The 17,981-nt window shown below is 35.1% G+C and overlaps 2 protein-coding genes across 2 annotated transcripts in view; both read right to left on the reverse strand.

The window, feature by feature from the left end:
* The window catches only part of LOC133329525 (AP-1 complex subunit gamma-1-like), a gene marked incomplete at its 3' end in the record, with an annotated part of 142,701 nt that overhangs the window by 82,788 nt on the left and 41,932 nt on the right, over positions 1-17,981 (reverse strand). The window lies entirely within an intron of this gene.
* On the reverse strand, positions 7,777-8,532 carry LOC133329557 (uncharacterized). The gene has a single exon (XM_061538036.1). It carries the CDS (start codon positions 8,530-8,532, stop codon positions 7,777-7,779), a length of 756 nt encoding a protein of 251 aa, XP_061394020.1.

The raw sequence follows: 17,981 nt of genomic DNA on the forward strand, positions 1-17,981 counted from the left end.
GTGTTTGGGTTTGGTTCTAAGACTCTATTGTAATCATTTCATCTGCGGAAGATACGAAAAAAAACTAGAACATAAGATTCGATAATTAACCTTATATATATTCGTATGGGATGGGATGAAATCAAAATTTTTTGAAACAAATTTGGTCCAAAGAAACATGGGGTCTAGGACCAATATTTAGAATCATAATCGGTTTGTTGAATGTCGGTATAGGTACACTTTTTGGTATGTTCCCTATATTTTTATTTCAAGTACCAGTATTATGGTTGAGGGTATCCAAAGTTTTGCCCGGGCGAACTTAACGCTTTTTCACTTGTTTATTAATAAGATACATTATGCAGGTCTTCTCTAATCCAAAGACCTTCTATACGTCAATATTTGGAAAAAACCAAATTACCTTCTGTAGGTTTTCTATAGTTGAGAAGCCTTATATGGCTCTTCTATTGATAATATATGTGGGCTTTTAATAGTCAAATAACCTCCTCTAGAGTTGGTATTAAAATGCTGGTACTATAGAATCCCGAAAATATGTCAACTATATATGGAAGATACCAATAGGAAATTGTCATTGTGGGCTGAGTATCTGTCATCAGGTCTTCTATAAATATAAGACTTTTATAGGTTCTTCTATATATGGAAGACCTCCTGTGATTCTTCAATATATATAGAAGGTCTTTCATAGACAATATCGGTCCACGTTTTGGTGTTTGTTTCAGTCAAGTTTTGGTGTAGCCCCCCGGTAACTGTACCCTCAATATTTGGTATTTTGGGTATGTTTTTCAACCTAATCAGATGAAATTTGGTGTTTTGGGTTATTTCTGAGTAGAAAAATAAAAATATTAAATAATTTTAGGAAAGCCCCATAATAACTCTACATCGCAGTTTCAGTTAATGTGACTGTAATTAATTATTTTGGATTCTCATTGGGTAGAAAATCTCCCCACCAAAAATTATCATGATTGTCTAAAGTTTTTGGGTACCCCTCATATTATGGTGTCCATATTACTCTGCATTTTGGAGGTTTTCGACACTGTTTTCAACCAAATTGGCTCTAATTCTCAGATTCTCATGGAGCGTCCAAAGATTTCCGATATCAGGTTACGTGTGGGTATATATCCCATATTATGGTGCCCCCAAATATTCGTAATTATGATACCATATAACGATAACGACTGATTTTCGTCATTTCATCCCCGGCGTAACTCTAATGCAATATTAAAGTGTCTTTGAAGGCTGGCAAACATATATACAGAAAATGATATAAGGGTGACGCTCCACTGTCAATATTTGGAAGGTTTTTGGTGCTTTTGGTACTTTCCGTGATATTGGATGGTGTTTTTGCGGAAAATTGTCTATACTATATAGGTTCTAGTTTTTATGTTTCCCCCACATAAAAGTCCCACTCCATTTTGTGTTGACATAGCCCGGTAATGTGAAGGTTTTAGACGAATTATCCAACTTGTTGTTGAAGAGCGAAAAATTTATTTTTAGACAATTTTCTGGTCCTGCCCCATTTTCTATGTTACTAAGGTTCTAACCTCTCATCGAAGTGCATGTAGTTTGGCATATCAAATTCCTGGTGAATAAAAAACTAATTTCAAGATTTTATTCAATATATGTTCATTTGGGCGGGCCAATTTGTATGGAGCCGAAAAAATCGATTGAAACCAGCCGCTAGGATGATTCCATGGACAATTATAAGCGACGTTGGTGAATCGAATTTTGAATCAGAATGATGTTATATCCTTCACCACACTTTGGTACAGGGTATTATGTCTTTGTGCATATGTTTGTAACAGGCAAAAGGAAACGAGATAGACACATGGTTCCTTTTGAGAATATGCATAGAATCACTTCCTCAGTCGATTTATGCATATCCGTCCGTCCGTCCGTCTGTAGATGTTAAATTGTAAACAATGTGCAGGTCGTATTTATGATCCGATTTGGATGAAATTTGGCACAGCTCACTTATTTGGCCCAAAGACGAACCCTGTTACTTGAATTCGGTGAAATTCTGTTCAGATTTATATATAGCTCCCATATATATTTTTGTCCGATTTAAGGTGAACGGGGCACCAAAGTCCCTATATATCTTTCGATTTGCACGAAATTTGGCATAGGGTACTGAATTGAGTTCAGAATGATGTGTGCTAAGTTTCGTGAAAATCGGTTCAGATTTAGATATAGCTCCCATATATATTTTCGTCCGATTTAATATAAATTGTGCACTAAATACCGATTGACACAAAGTACTGGAATTAATATAAATTAATCTCTGCAAGTTTCCTTGAAATCGGTTCAGATTTAGATATAGCATAGCTTACATATATAATTTCGACCTATTCATGTTGATTGTACACTAAATAATCAAATGACATGTGTTGGGAATAATGTTAGTCGGTTTACTTCATCTGGAATATCCCCAAAGTGGTGAAAGGTACCATATAGTCAGCCCAGTCCGACTTTACTACTTACTGGTTTGAATTGTGGGCGACTCGAAAATCGAGATAGACCTATGGTCCCTTAATCAAAGTCGCTTAGAATTATTCATAGAATCATGTTTTACAATAACCCTCATAACGTATATGTAGTGGCCTCCGTAATTTATTATGGATTACAAAATAAATTCTAGTAGCACCTCTTGGTGTAGGATATAATATAGTCAGCCCCTCATAACATTTAATAATTCTTTGACATATATGTGATCTTATCCTTACAATTTGATATTTACCATTACCGGATATATTGCAGTACTCTCTCCCTCCCCCTACTTGTACCCTGTTAGAATTTCTTAATTACCGAAAAATTGAATACTATTCAGTACACTGTGCATTTTGTTTCATATTGAACGCACGCATTTTTTCTTTGTACTTTTGATAATTTCGAAATACATGTTCAAAAAATTATTTAATAAAAGAATTTTGGAATTTTATTTTGTGAAAAATGTTGTCCTTAAGGTATTTTCCCGATATGTGCCTGCATTTGTAATGCTTCCTATATTGCTATGCAAGTAAATGTGAATATAAGGAAAAAAATATTTTTTAATCTTGTTGCGAATGTAAAAGAATAACAAATAAACGAAAACATAAACTCGATGGCAATGATGCGCATATAGGCTTTGGACATTACTTAATGTTGCGTATTTGTAAACAAATGACGATGTTGTAGTCGGATTTGCAAACATATGGGATGCACTTGTTATTGATCGCAAAATGATAATTGTTGTTGTTTAAGTGGTGATTTTTATTGGGTTCGGAAAAGAATTAAGATATGTTGTGTGAGTGAGTGTTCTAAAAAAACTTGACTTTGTTGTGTGTGTGCTTGTAAATGTCTTTATTTTATGCATTGGCATTAGCACAGTGTCTTGAATCAGTTTTGTCGGGTTAAATAGTTATATATTGATTATATATTATTTAAAAAATATATATAATTATTTAAATAAAGTATACATCAGTTTTTGTACCCTCGACGTTATAGCTATAAAGGGAAAATATCATTTTATAGGATCCCTCATAAATGAGAACCGATCGGGCGCGTTTTTAATATCTTAAACCAAATTCACATAGTTTAGAAATTGTGGCTAATGCCGTCAGAATATTAAACATGTGTCGCGATCTACATATGAATGTTATATCCAAAAAGGAAAAAGGAAATATAGCGCTGATCACTTTGAAATGTTCCATGAGGATCCAGTTATGGTCCTTAACTTTGGGGTGAAGTGAACCGAAAACTTATTTCTTTTGTGTGTGTGTTTTTTTTGAGTCGATCTTAGGCCACAATTATCATCATCATCACACAGCTCACGGTTAAGGGAATATGAACAAGTAATTAGAAGGAATGTACCGAATATTAGTAATATTCGGAAAATATGTCAGTGTAAGGAAAATGTGCTGTTGACCTGTAATCGGGCAAGGGGGTGCAATTATCACGAAATAAAAATCCGCAGAAAGTTAGAGTTCCGTGGTAGTTGTGTAAGCACCCATCCGACAATACTGCTCCGCTCACTGGTTTTACCCTACACTGTAAGGTGGAGTGTATATTAAACTGTAAAGGAAATTACAATACCTCGATATATTCACTTGAGACCCTATGGATTAGAAATATTCTTGATCAGAATAAAAATTTAGCTAGAGATCACAACATGTATGAAAGAGATTTAAAATTTCACACATACATTAATAGTACTTATTGGATGTTTGGTAGAATCGGTCCGCTTTTTAGGGTAGCCCCAATACTCGGTATTTTGAAGGTGGTATGCAGGCTTTTCAACCTAATCAGTTATAATGTTCTTACTAAAAATTATTATTATTCGACCAGGGTATTTTGGGAGGATTGGGCTCGTTTTTCAATCCAATTGGCTCTAATTTTATATTTTTGATACTCATGGGGTGCCAAATCTTGTAACAAAAAATATCAATAGCGGTATACGTTTTGGTATAGCTCCCCTATGTAGGTACCGACCCATTTTCGTTATTTTGAAGGCTTTAGCATTTTTCCCACCGATGTGGCTGTAATTTGGTATAATGGGTTCTTGAAGGCTGACAAACATTTTGGTATATACAGGATGAGATAAAAAAACTGCAACAAAGTTTAACGCCATAATTTTTACATTTTTTTTTTTAATTTTATTGAATGAATGTAAAAAATGTCGAAAATAGCATCAAATTTTTGAATAAGTTTAGATTTTTTCGAATTGGACACCCATAGCACGAATTATGGCCTGTTCTGATGTATTTTGGCCCATTCCAGGCGAAGCGCTTGATTGAGGTTATCGACACTTTGGTATTTTTTAGTGCCTACCTTGCTTTCCAAAATACTCCAGACACAATACTCCAACGGATTGGTATCCGGAGATTTTGGTGGCCATTGTGCGCTGGAACCTCATTTTATAACCATTCTTGGGTGGCTCGTGCTGAATGCTATGGTGCTGAGTCCTCTTGGAATGTCCAAGGTCTGCGGCCAAAATGTTTGCATGCCCAAGGCTTTAATACACCCTCCAGGATATTTTCCCGATAATATTCGGCATTTATTCCGATGCCACAGTCGAATCATAAGAGCGGAGAGTGGGAATCGGCTGTTATGGGAGCCCACACCATCACCATGGCCGGCGCTTGAGTTCTGGTGGCGATAATTGTGTTTATTTACAAACTGCTGGGCAACGAATGTTTCTTCATTGGGGAAAACCATATTCGACAGTTCACCACTTTCGGGCAAGCGAAGCCAATTAGCCAATTTTCTTTCTGTTCTGGAAAATTCTCACCAAAATGCTTTTGTACGCTTGTAGACAATATAAAGAGTTGTCACTGGAATAATTTTAACAGCAATCGGACGAGTGGCTTAGAAATGACAGTAGACTGAAGTTGGTTGCAGTTTTTTCATCTCACCCTGTAAAGGTACCGACCCATTTTCGTTGTTTTGAAGGTCTTAAACGTATTTACCCATCCATGGCTGACAAAAATTTTGGTGTATATAGAAAATAATCAATATGTGTCCAAGGGTTGACATAGCCCCATAGCAAATAGGGGTACGCCCAATATTCAGTATTTTGAAGGGTTTAGCCTTATTTTCCTATTCGTCATTCCGAGATATTGTAGCACGCATTTGCGGTAAATAGTCCAACCTTTTATATAGCTTCACCCCATTTTCAGAATTTTGAAGGTTTCAATAGAATTTTCTTATCGAAGTTGTTATTTCTTTTATATTTTAAATAATATGTTCTTCAGTCATTTTCAGATCAAGTTCCAAACTTCTCTACAGAACTTAGTAGACCGCCACTTATGTGTAGGGTATATCATAAAAACAACAACAAATAAACTCAATCTTGCATAAGATGATTTAATGCGTTGGTGTGTGTCTGTCTCCAGCTTGTGGGTCTACCCCCCTTTCGATGCGGGGTAATTGTTGCGATGTTTGAATTCGCTTTAGTACATGCGCAACAAGCAGCAATTCTTTGGAGCAAAAACAAAAAAAGAAAACATGTTTGAATACAACAATGGCTGAATTCAGCCGTAAACTTAACTTGTTTGCATTCTCTCTCTTTCACACATAAAAGTCGAAGACATCAGTTGCCTCACTCTGATCAATGCTGCCACAATGGGTCAAGTGTAATAGCTTGCCATGAAGGGGAAATATGGAGTCATCTGGCCGCAGCAGCAGAACCACCACCAAAATACCAAACGCTGACAAAAAATACCAGAATTTTCGCCGCACATTCTTCAGCGCATTTTTCCGGTAAATTTCTAAAATATTTGGAATTTTTGTGCGTATCGTTCGGTATGTATCTATCTATCCATGAGCGGGAGATACATACTAGACAAGCAGCTGTACGGATGGCGTGACGAAGGCGACGACGATGTGTTTTTCATGGACAGTTGTTTTGTAGGTATGTACGTAGGTAGGTGTGATTGTGTGTGTGTTTGTTTTTTTTTTGTATATAGTATAGCGTTATAATAAAGTTACAAATATTTTGATATAGATGGCGCCAAAACCACTAGAACTAGACAAAAAAGAAAACAAACCTCTGTAGTCATCGGACTACAACTTGTGGGAGAGTGACATGCTCAGTCATGGCAAACGCTACTACTAGTTCCAGATTGTTGTTGTGTTTTTTTTAAATCATTTTCATATTAATTTTTTTGTTTGGAATTTTTGTTGTTGTAGCCCATGAATTCGTGTTTTTTTTTTGCATTTTCGGTGTGTAAGTCAGTCAGTCATGCTGCGACTGCAAGTGAATGAAATTCATTGTTAGTCAGGTTTATTGCGGCGGAGGAGAGAAGCCAAAAACGTTTTAACTGGCGTAAAATTGAACTTTACTGTTCCAGATTTTTTTGCTTGATTTTTTTTCCTCGTCGTATTTTCTTTTTGGAATTTCATTCAATATTGAAGAAGCGACGAAAAGATGTTTTGTTGGTGTTGTTGTAGTATGAGGATGCTAAGTTCTTCTTAGATGTTACGGACGTGGTGTACACATGTTGCGGTTTGAGTATATGAGTGTGCGTGTATTAAGTGTTCCGAAAGAAATCTAATGAGGTTTTGATTATTGTAGAGATGTGCCCATGAATTTCTGTATGATAATCTTAAATTTTGTGGCAAATTTTTAAGTTGAGGTGTGAGGATGGGATTTCTGGGGCTTGGTTAATAATATAATGGGGTTTGAAATATTATTAGCGTTTTCGATTAGAAAATATGATAGCGCCTTCGATTAGAAAATGCGACTACTTTTGTATTAAGAATGATCTCCATAGAACGCTACTCCTAATTTTCGGTATTTTGGATATATTTTTCAAACGAATTGGTTGTAATTTTTTATTTGGGATTATCATTGGGCAGTAAATCAATATTTGTCGACTTTTTATAATTGACCCCATACAAAGGTGCTGTTATTTTATATTTATGATTCTCATTGGGTACAAAATATCTCTACTAATAATTATTAATATTTGTATTTAATAATGATACTGTTGGCGTATTTCCCCAAAAAATCTGATCCAATAATAGGTTTTTGCACATCAGCAATCACGAAGTTCCATTTAAACAATCGATTCATTCCCAAATCTATGGAAAGGGTTTTTGTACCATATGTCCTAATCGGAGTTTGGTTTGCGGCATACAAAACAAGCTGACCGGGAGGTTGATTGCGCATGGATTGTGACACGGGATATACCGTTAAATCTGCTCCTGTATCTACTAAATACCTGGTTTTCGATTAAATGTCTCGAACAGACAGGCGACATACTTCTGGGGTACACTCATCCGTCACCAAAGACGGCATACCATTCAGTTTTCCGAAGTTGGAGGCTTATAATTGCAAGGAGCAATACATTTTCTGGCTTTCTCTCCAAATTTGAAGTGATACCAACAATAAGGTTTTGATTTACTTCCGGAATTTGACCGTCTATTCCTTGATGTTGATGACTTGCTACGGCTTCTTGACTTCCTGAAGGAATCTATCTGCGTGCAGAGCGTTTGCAATTTCTTCTCAATTTCCTCTAAACGAGTGTTCGATGGAGAAAAGCTGCACACATCCGATTCACTGCTATCCGCAATCTTGTCGGCCATCGTTGACAATTTGTCAAGACTGTTTTTATTAACTGACAATACCGTCTTCATTTGTGAAGGAAGACGTTGCATCCACAACTGCTTCAAAATGTCGTTTGAAACCTTATCTTGAGGCAAAGACCGCATTTCGGATAATAACTTCTTGTCTCCAAGTTCAATGTTAGTCAAAAGCTTCTTAAGACGCTTCTCCTCTGAATCCGTGAAACTGCTAATAAGTTTTTCCTTAATCGTGTCGTACATGTTTTCTGCAGGAGGATCGACGATGATGTTTGATACCTTCTCCAAAATACTACTTTCAATCGATGCGACAATGCTATGGAATTTCGGGGAATCTTGCATAATACCAACCATAATGAATTGCAATTCTATTTGTTTAAACCACAGCAGCGGGTCTGAACGCCAAAATGGAGGAGCTTTCACAGCTACTCGCGAAACTTCCATTGATGGTCCAGAATTTGTAGCGGTGGTTGCCATTAGTAGGTCTGATTGTTCTTATTTTTTGTCCGGGGTCACCAATTTGTTGGGCGTTGGGATGAATAAAACCACAACAATTAAATTTTATTATAAAAGTTTAATGTTTAATTTCCAAAAAACAAACTAACTAACTAGAAAATGTAAAAATTATTATGTTGTCACCAAATACAAAAACTGAAAGTCAAGGCTAACTTGACGAAAAAAGAAAAATACAAAATCAAAGATGACTTGATCACATAAAAATAATATTTTTAAAGTAAATTATTATTGAGTATTTTCCGGCCGCCACAATACATCCATTGGTATTTTGAAAAATATGGAATATATATATTTATACCGCCCACCATAAGGTGGAGTGAATATTAAAATTGTCATTCCGTTTGCAACACATCGAAATATTCACCGGAGACCCACAGAATAAAATTTTTGTCGATTGTATCTTGTCGTTATTGTATCTTTTAGTGAAGCCCCATATAACGCTACACATAAATACAGAACATTTTCAATATAAGCCAAATTTTCTACATAGCTTCCATGCAGAGTCAACCGCCATATTCAATATGTTCATAGTCCTATGCCAATATTCCAACCCGAGTGTCTGTAACTTGGTTTTTCGTTTTATTCTGACATCAATTTCCCATTGAAAGCTTTGATTTTAGGTATTTTGGTCGGTCCTCCACTTTGAGGAGGACCCTTATCCCATTTAGGTCCATTGTCAGCTTAAGTTGTCAGCTAACAGTATTAGACATTTTATGGATATTTTTTAAAAAAATTAACTCATAAATTAGGCCCAAAGACGTATTCTTTAAAAAAAAAATCAACGCCTAAATTATTCTTTAAAAAAAGTATTCTTTAAAAAAAATCCATGCCAGTATTAGGCCTTGAAAAAATATTCTTTAAAAAATTCCCGCCTATATAGAACCAGGAAATAATATACAATAAAAATGCACCTCTATATAGGACCTGAAAAAAACACACTTAAAAGTGTATGTCCTATGTAAATAGGATCTGAAGGAAATATGTTAAAAAAAATTCCACGCCTGCATTATGCCTTTAAAAAGTATTCTTTAAAAAATCCAGGCCAATACTTGAAAAGATATTGGCTATTCCTTAAAAAATATTTTGTTTTTTAAAATACACTTAGGACTTCAAACAAATATTTATTAAAAAAATGCAGGACGGACCTAGCTGTATTGGTTCTTGAGAAATACTTTTTTAAAAATCCACGCCTATACCGGACCTAAAAAATCCACGCCGGACCTAGCTGTATTGAGCCTTGAGAAATATTTTTTTAAAAATCCACGCCTATACCGGAAATATTCTTTAAAAAATCCACGCCTGCTTTATGCCTTTAAAAAGTATTCTTTAAAAAATCCAGGCCAATAGAAAAATATATTGTACACGCCTTGAAAAATATTTTTTAAAAATCAAACAAATATATTAAAAAAATCGGACCTAGCTGTATTAGGCCTTGAGAAATATTTTTTTAAAAATCCACGCCTATACCGGACCTAGCTGTATTAGGCCTTGAGAAATATTTTTTTTTATTAGGCCTTGAATAATACTTTTAAAAAAATCCATGCCTATACCGGAATGGTTGTATTAGGCCTTTCCAAAATTATTATCTGATCATCACCGAAAATTATAGTCCCTACACAACTACCACGGAACTCTAACTTTCTGCAGATCTTTATTCCAGTGTGGTAATGGGTTACTAAATAATTCTCAGTATTTGCACCCTCTTAACCGATTAGAGGTCAATAGCTCCTATTTCTTGCCATGACATATATTTCGAATTATGTTTTATTTCATAATATCCAATTTTTTCGTTTTACACAGAAAGGTCTTGGTTGACTTGATCCGCTGAATAGTGACAGATCATTACAAAAGCCCATCAAATTAGTTGACCAGATTCATTCTCCAGTTTAATATTCTGTTTATAATTGTGGCATATAGATCGACTTGAAAAAAACACCATAGAAATAAGTTTCGGTCCACTTCATCCCAAAATTATTATCTGATCATCACCGCAAATTATAGGCGTTGTCCTTGACCATAACCAGAACCTCATGGAAATTTTAAAAGCGATCAGCGCTATATTTCCGCCTTACAGTGTGGTGTGTGGTGGTTACTAAATAATATCTGAATACGTAAGCAAGTGTAAATATTTAAGTGTAACTCTCATATCCGAACACATAGGACAATATCCGAACACATACGACAATATATATATTTAAAGGCCAACAACTCCTCTTGGATATAATATCAAGTTGGATGGGTCTGAAAAAAATATATGTTTTCAGGAGTAAATATATATGCCATAGAATACAAATTTTGTCATTTTTCACACAAAAGTATTACTATAATAAATATAACACACTCCTGTTAAATATTGAAAGAAATACTTTATCAAAACAGGACCCTTTAAAAATGCTTATTCAAAACCTTTGAATAGAATCCCATTTCCATGCAAAAATACGCGATGTTTGGACCATACTTGCGGCCTCTGGAGCGACCAGAAAATCATGAAAACTTGTATCGATATAACCCATTCCCAATACAAAAATTCCCAGGTGTAAAGGGTATCCAATGAATATTTCGAGGTGTTTGCAAAGAAAATGACAAATGTCGAGGGCATTGTAGCGAAGGAAATATGATTTCTTTTGCTTTGTTAGGGACTTCTTAATTTAATACTACCTCCCATCTCAGAATGGAGGGTATATAAACTACAACACAGAATTACATAAATACAACTAAGGTCCCGTAATCGTTGAGCTAATAATAAACATAATAATAAACACGTGAACCATTTTTTTTCATCTCAAGGCATTAATGTGTACTTGACGGATGTCTAAAATCATTAATCATTTCGTCGATTTGTTGGGACATTTCTCTCCTCCTTCTTCTTCTTTTGTCACAATTGAACTATTGCCAAACAAATGTTTGTTTCTGCTACTGCGGTGTCTTTAATGTGGAATGTGTCAGACACAAGATGGAATTATGAGACACATGCGTGTTATATTTCGAGGTGTGTTATACGAATCTAAATTTTCACAATATAACCCAAAAATTAGAATCTGCCAAAAAAATAAAGAGCTATGTGGCGACTTGCGACCACTTTAAAATTTTCTGAGAATACCTAGCCTCCATAGCAAGAATATAGCCACCAAATATATTCCACATTTCCAAAACAATCTGTCTATTTCCTTTCCCCCTTACAGATCGATAGAAGCTGCAACACTCTTTTCAGATACCTTACTCTTTTCCCCCATCAAGCAGTCCACAAAGCAGCACACACAACTTCTTAGTAGTCATGCCAACTACTTACTATCTGTCCATTAGTTTATCGTATTTCTCTTTCGTTTCCAATGATTTGCTTTGTCTTATGGTGTCATCACCATCATCATCAGCATCGGCATCATCATAATTTAATAGCTTTCCATGTAAACGCTTTGCTTAGAATTTTGACGAGTCTCTATCACCACTTTGGGAGTTGCGATTCCATTCCGTATAATTAACGATGTGTTCTGTAATGCGTTACCCGACCATAAATGGTGGTTAACAAAATGGAGATGGAGTGTTGCGATCATTTTCCACATCTTGTGGAGTATATGAGGTGTGTGTGTGTGTTTGTTTGTTTGTACTGAAGAAGTTACATATCATCACTTCATTCATCCATAGATGTGGCAGAAAATGTGGTGGATATGGATGGGATGACAAATGGTTTTCGATCTTTAAATGGGGACTTTTGACACAACTTGGGATGGATGTCTATGTGTGTGTGTTTGTTTTGTAATGTGAGACACACGAAGTGGTTAATTGGAATTGATGGCAAAAAATGTTTCTACGTTAGGAATACATACATAGGTATTTTAAATACTAGAAATAAAGATATCCGTTAACAAAACCACGTTTACGTTGGGCCTTGAAAAAATATTCTGTAAAAAATTGTTGTAACCCTTGAAAAAATATTCTTTAAAAAATTAACGCCTGTTGTAACCCTTGAAAAAATATTCTTTAAAAAATTAACGCCTGTTGTATTCCTTGAAAAAATATTCTTTAAAAAATTAACGCCTGTTGTAACCCTTGAAAAAATATTCTTTAAAAAATTAACGCCTGTGTGTAACCCTTGAAAAAATATTCTTTAAAAAATCCACGCCTTGTGTGAACCCTTGAAAAAATATTCTTTAAAAAATCCACGCCTTGTGTGAACCCTTGAAAAAATATTCTTTAAAAAATCCACGCCTTGTATAGACCCTTGAAAAAATATTCTTTAAAAAATCCACGCCTTGTATAGACCCTTGAAAAAATATTCTTTAAAAAATCCACGCCTTGTATAGACCCTTGAAAAAATATTCTTTAAAAAATCCACGCCTTGTGTGAACCCTTGAAAAAATATTCTTTAAAAAATCCACGCCTTGTGTGAACCCTTGAAAAAATATTCTTTAAAAAATCCACGCCTTGTGTGAACTCTTGAAAAAATATTCTTTAAAAAATCCACGCCTTGTGTGAACCCTTGAAAAAATATTCTTTAAAAAATCCACGCCTTGTGAAAATATTCTTTAAAAAATCCACGCCTTGTGAAAATATTCTTTAAAAAATCCACGCCTTGTGTGAACCCATGAAAAAATATTCTTTAAAAAATCCACGCTTTGTGTGTGGAGCCTTGAAAAAATATTCTTTAAAAAATCCACGCCTTGTGTGTGAGAAAATATTCTTTAAAAAATCCACGCCTTGTGAAAATATTCTTTAAAAAATCCACGCCTTGTGTGAACCCTTGAAAAAATAGTCTTTAAAAAATCCACGCCTTGTGTAAACCCTTGAAAAAATATTCTTTAAAAAATCCACGCCTTGTGTGAACCCTTGAAAAAATATTCTTTAAAAAATCCACGCCTTGTGTGAACCCTTGAAAAAATATTCTTTAAAAAATCCACGCCTTGTGTGAACCCTTGAAAAAATATTCTTTAAAAAATCCACGCCTTGTGTGAACCCTTGAAAAAATATTCTTTAAAAAATCCACGCCTTGTGTGAACCCTTGAAAAAATATTCTTTAAAAAATCCACGCCTTGTGTGAACCCTTGAAAAATATTCTTTAAAAAATCCACGCCTGTTGTAACCCTTGAAAAAATATTCTTTAAGAAATCCACGCCTGTTATATCCCTGTTGTAACCCTTGAAAAAAAATTGTTAAAAAATCCACGCCTTGTATAGACCCTTGAAAAAATATTCTTTAAAAAATCCACGCCTTAACTCGCTATAAAATTATTGCTAAAAATATCCTCTAATTATTTTTAGTCTGTTTATTTGTGTGTGTGTGTGTTATCTTCTCAAATCTCTATGATTATGTGTGCGTGTGTATGCCAACGTATTTAAGCTCATGCTTATTATTTCCGAGAGATATAAAATTCCATACAAATAATATCATGATTTTGATTAAGAAAATTAATGATGCTTTCAATTATTGATATTGTATTATAACACTCACTCGCTCAACACCCAATACAATTGTATCCTTATTTCCAAAACACACACACCTACATCCACACATGACATTCGTACACCACATCACATACATGGCAGACAAATTCAATATATTTTATTACCTGTGATATGGGCAGAGACAGACAGTATCATCATATCACACACACACACTCAGATATATAAATAGGATTTTAATTCCCAATATGATTGCTATTCAATTAGGTAGCCTGATAGCGAAGCTATGGGGGCGAAGGATATCAGAGAGATTGCTGAGTCCTTTTGAGTGATTTGCCTCTCCAAAATCATGCGCTTTTTCTCTTACTCTCAGAGAATAATTACGAAGAGGCTTGATGCAACCTGACTAATGTCCCAAGGAGGTTTGAGAGAAAATTCCTTGAAGGGTGCCAAAGGATAATCAAACATGTTTAAGTGTGTTAAATTCGTATTGCACGCTAAATATAATTTGCAAAGTGCATTAACGCATATTTAATTTCACAAATACAAAGTGGAAATGTGTGGGTGTGTGTGTGCTCGAGGATGTGTATGTGTGTTTGCCATTTTAGCTTTTCGCAAACATTTCCATCAACGAAGGGGCAATTGAACACTTTATGAGTTCTGTATCAAATGGCAAGAATGGCAATCGTAATACTAAATAGCAGGGCAAGTGGGCGAATTGGAATGCTTTCGTCGGGACCAGGGGTACCTAATGCAGTTTATATTGTTGTAGTTCTTGCATTTGGATTTCTCATTACACACCATGGGAAATAGTGCAAATGTAATTTCACAAAATGGTAACTGTTGTGTGTGTGACTGTTCTTAGAAGGTTCCCAAACGTCTCTGTATCGTTTGCATTCACCAACTTTGTTGTTGGCAATAAACATTTAAGTTCAAAGGAAAACTTTTCAACTTCAAAACACTTTACTCAGCAGTCTTTTGCCAAGGTGCTATACACGCCTTTGTGTTTGTCTTTTGATCATACACACTCACACACATACAAACAGTTTTTAAAATGTTATTTACATATTTCACCATTGACATACAAAGAAGGGAAACTAAAATAGCGACAGTGTGCAGCAAATCATACAATATAAGGATTTTTTTCAATAGCTCAGATAGGCGTGGATTTATCAAAGGATATTTTTCAATAGCTCAGATAGGCGTGGATTTATCAAAGGATATTTTTCAATAGCTCAGATAGGCGTGGATTTATCAAAGGATATTTTTCAATAGCTCAGATAGGCGTGGATTTATCTAAGGATATTTTTCAATAGCTCAGATAGGCGTGGATTTATCTAAGGATATTTTTCAATAGCTCAGATAGGCGTGGATTTATCTAAGGATATTTTTCAATAGCTCAGATAGGCGTGGATTTATCAAAGGATATTTTTCAATAGCTCAGACAGGCGTGGATTAATCAAAGGATATTTTTCAATAGCTCAGATAGGCGTGGATTTATCTAAGGATATTTTTCAATAGCTCAGATAGGCGTGGATTTATCTAAGGATATTTTTCAATAGCTCAGATAGGCGTGGATTTATCTAAGGATATTTTTCAATAGCTAGAAAAAAGAATAGCGTAGAGGAATTTTTTTCTATAGAAAAAAGAATCCTCAGCATACTGAGGAATTTTTTTCTATAGAAAAAAGAGTCCTCAGCGTACTATAGAAAAAAGAGTCCTCAGGGTACTGAGGAATTTTTCTATAGAAAAAAGAATCCTCAGTGGACTGAGGAATTTTTTTCTATAGAAAAAAGAATCCTCAGCGTACTGAGGAATTTTTTTCTATAGAAAAAAGAATCCTCAGCGGGTCTGAGGAATTTTTTTCTATAGAAAAAAGAATCCTCAGCGGGTCTGAGGAATTTTTTTCTATAGAAAAAAGAATCCTCAGCGTACTGAGGAATTTTTTTCTATAGAAAAAAGAATCCTCAGCGTACTGAGGAATTTTTTTCTATAGAAAAAAGAATCCTCAGCGTACTGAGGAATTTTTTTCTATAGAAAAAAGAATCCTCAGCGTACTGAGGAATTTTTTTTTTTTTCTATAGAAAAAAGAGTCCTCAGCGTACTGAGGCATTTTTTCTATAGAAAAAAAGAGTCCTCAGCGTACTGAGGCATTTTTTCTATAGAAAAAAGAGTGCTCAGCGTACAGCGTACTGAGGAATTTTTTTCTATAGAAAAAATAGTCCTCAGTGGTACTGAGGAATTTTTTTCTATAGAAAAAAGAGTCCTCAGCGTACTGAGGAATTTTTTTCTATAGAAAAAAGAGTCCTCAGCGTACTGAGGATTTTTTTTCTACAGAAAAAAGAGACCTCAGCCTACTGAGTAATTTTTTTCTATAGAAAAAAGAGTCCTCAGCGTACTGAGGAATTTTTTTCTATAGAAAAAAGAGTCCTCAGCGTACTGAGGAATTTTTTTCTATAGAAAAAAGAGTCCTCAGCGTACTGAGGAATTTTTTTCTATAGAAAAAAGAGTCCTCAGCGTACTGAGGAATTTTTTTCTATAGAAAAAAGAGTCCTCAGCGTACTGAGGAATTTTTTCTATAGAAAAAAAGTCCTCAGAGTAAGTGTCCTCAGCGTACTGAGGAATTTTTTTCTATAGAAAAAAGAGTCCTCAGCGTACTGAGGAATTTTTTTCTATAGCAAAAAAGAGTCCTCAGCGTACTGAGGAGGAATTTTTTTCTATAGAAAAAAGAGTCCTCAGCGTACTGAGGAATTTTTTTCTATAGAAAAAAGAGTCCTCAGCGTACTGAGGAATTTTTTCCATAGAAAAAAGAGTCCTCAGCTTACTGAGGAATTTTTTTTTCTATAGAAAAAAGAGTCCTCAGCTTACTGAGGAATTTTTTTTTCTATAGAAAAAAGAGTCCTCAGAGAACTGAAGAATTTTTTTCTATAGAAAAAAGAGTCCTCAGAAAACTGATGATTTTTTTTATAGAAAAAAAATTTCTATTGAAATAAAGTCCTCAGAGATTTTTTCTTTAGGAAAAGTGTCCTCATAAAACTGAGGATTTTTCCTAAAGAAAAAGAGTCCTCACTGATGTCAGAGAATTAAAAAAAAATACTTTTCAAGGTGAATTTTTCAAAAATGACGTCATATAGAGAAAAGTCCTGCAAGCGTGGTTTTTTAAGAACTGCTTTCCAAAGTCAAGGGTTTTGTTTTTATTTATTTAATTTCCAACAACATTCTTTCCCTTCATAAAATAACCCTCGCATTTCTGTCTTGTCGTACATTGTGTCGGATAATCATTAAATAATTCATACGCTACCAAGACCTCATTCGGGCTCTCTAATCATTTCTCAGGCAACTGTTTTGCCGCTGACATCGGCTTAGACGAAGAAACATGAAAATGATTTCAATGCGTTCTTTGGCATGACACGCACACACACACATACACAGATGTACACAAATGTTTACTGTGGCACCTCAGCATGTGTTTGAGTTTTCCTGTTCACATTTGTTTGTACATGTTGCTGTGTATTTATGTGTGTGTGCTATGTTCTTCTCTGGTCGGTTCATTCGTTGACTATTTCCGTAGTCATTCAGACTTTCTCGTTATTTATACGACTACTAGCGATGGGTGACGGTGATGATGGTGATAGGGGGAGGGGACGACTGTTTGTACTTTGTAACACAAAGATTGTGGTGTCTGGCCATACCAATGTGTTGCTTTGTGTATCGCCTATGTGTCTGTGTGTGTGAATTGACACAACTCTCTGTGTATAGTGTAATGTTTTATACGTGACACAAACACTATAAGATTAATTTTTAAATGCTTTTTTATTGGTGTCCTTTGGAGACTCTGGGATGGTTGGCTGGCTGGGATGTTAGTGGGGCAGTCAGTGTGCGTTGCCTCCTACTACCCATGAGAACAAGTCTCTTTTATATGTGCGTTGATTATTTGTAGTTGTTATTGTTATTGCTTTTTCAGTCTGTGAGAGGTGGCCATTTCATGATGGGGTGACAAGGACTGGAGGGGGC

This window comes from Musca vetustissima, unplaced genomic scaffold (assembly GCF_032173495.1).
Source record: "Musca vetustissima isolate MV318-11 ecotype Yass unplaced genomic scaffold, APGP_CSIRO_Mvet_v1 utg4128, whole genome shotgun sequence".
In the NCBI taxonomy this organism is placed as follows: Eukaryota; Metazoa; Arthropoda; class Insecta; order Diptera; family Muscidae; genus Musca; species Musca vetustissima.

Bases quoted from the DNA above. Each gene is read 5' to 3' on its own strand.
- LOC133329557 (XM_061538036.1), bottom strand. From the start codon at position 8,532: ATGGCAACCACCGCTACAAATTCTGGACCATCAATGGAAGTTTCGCGA.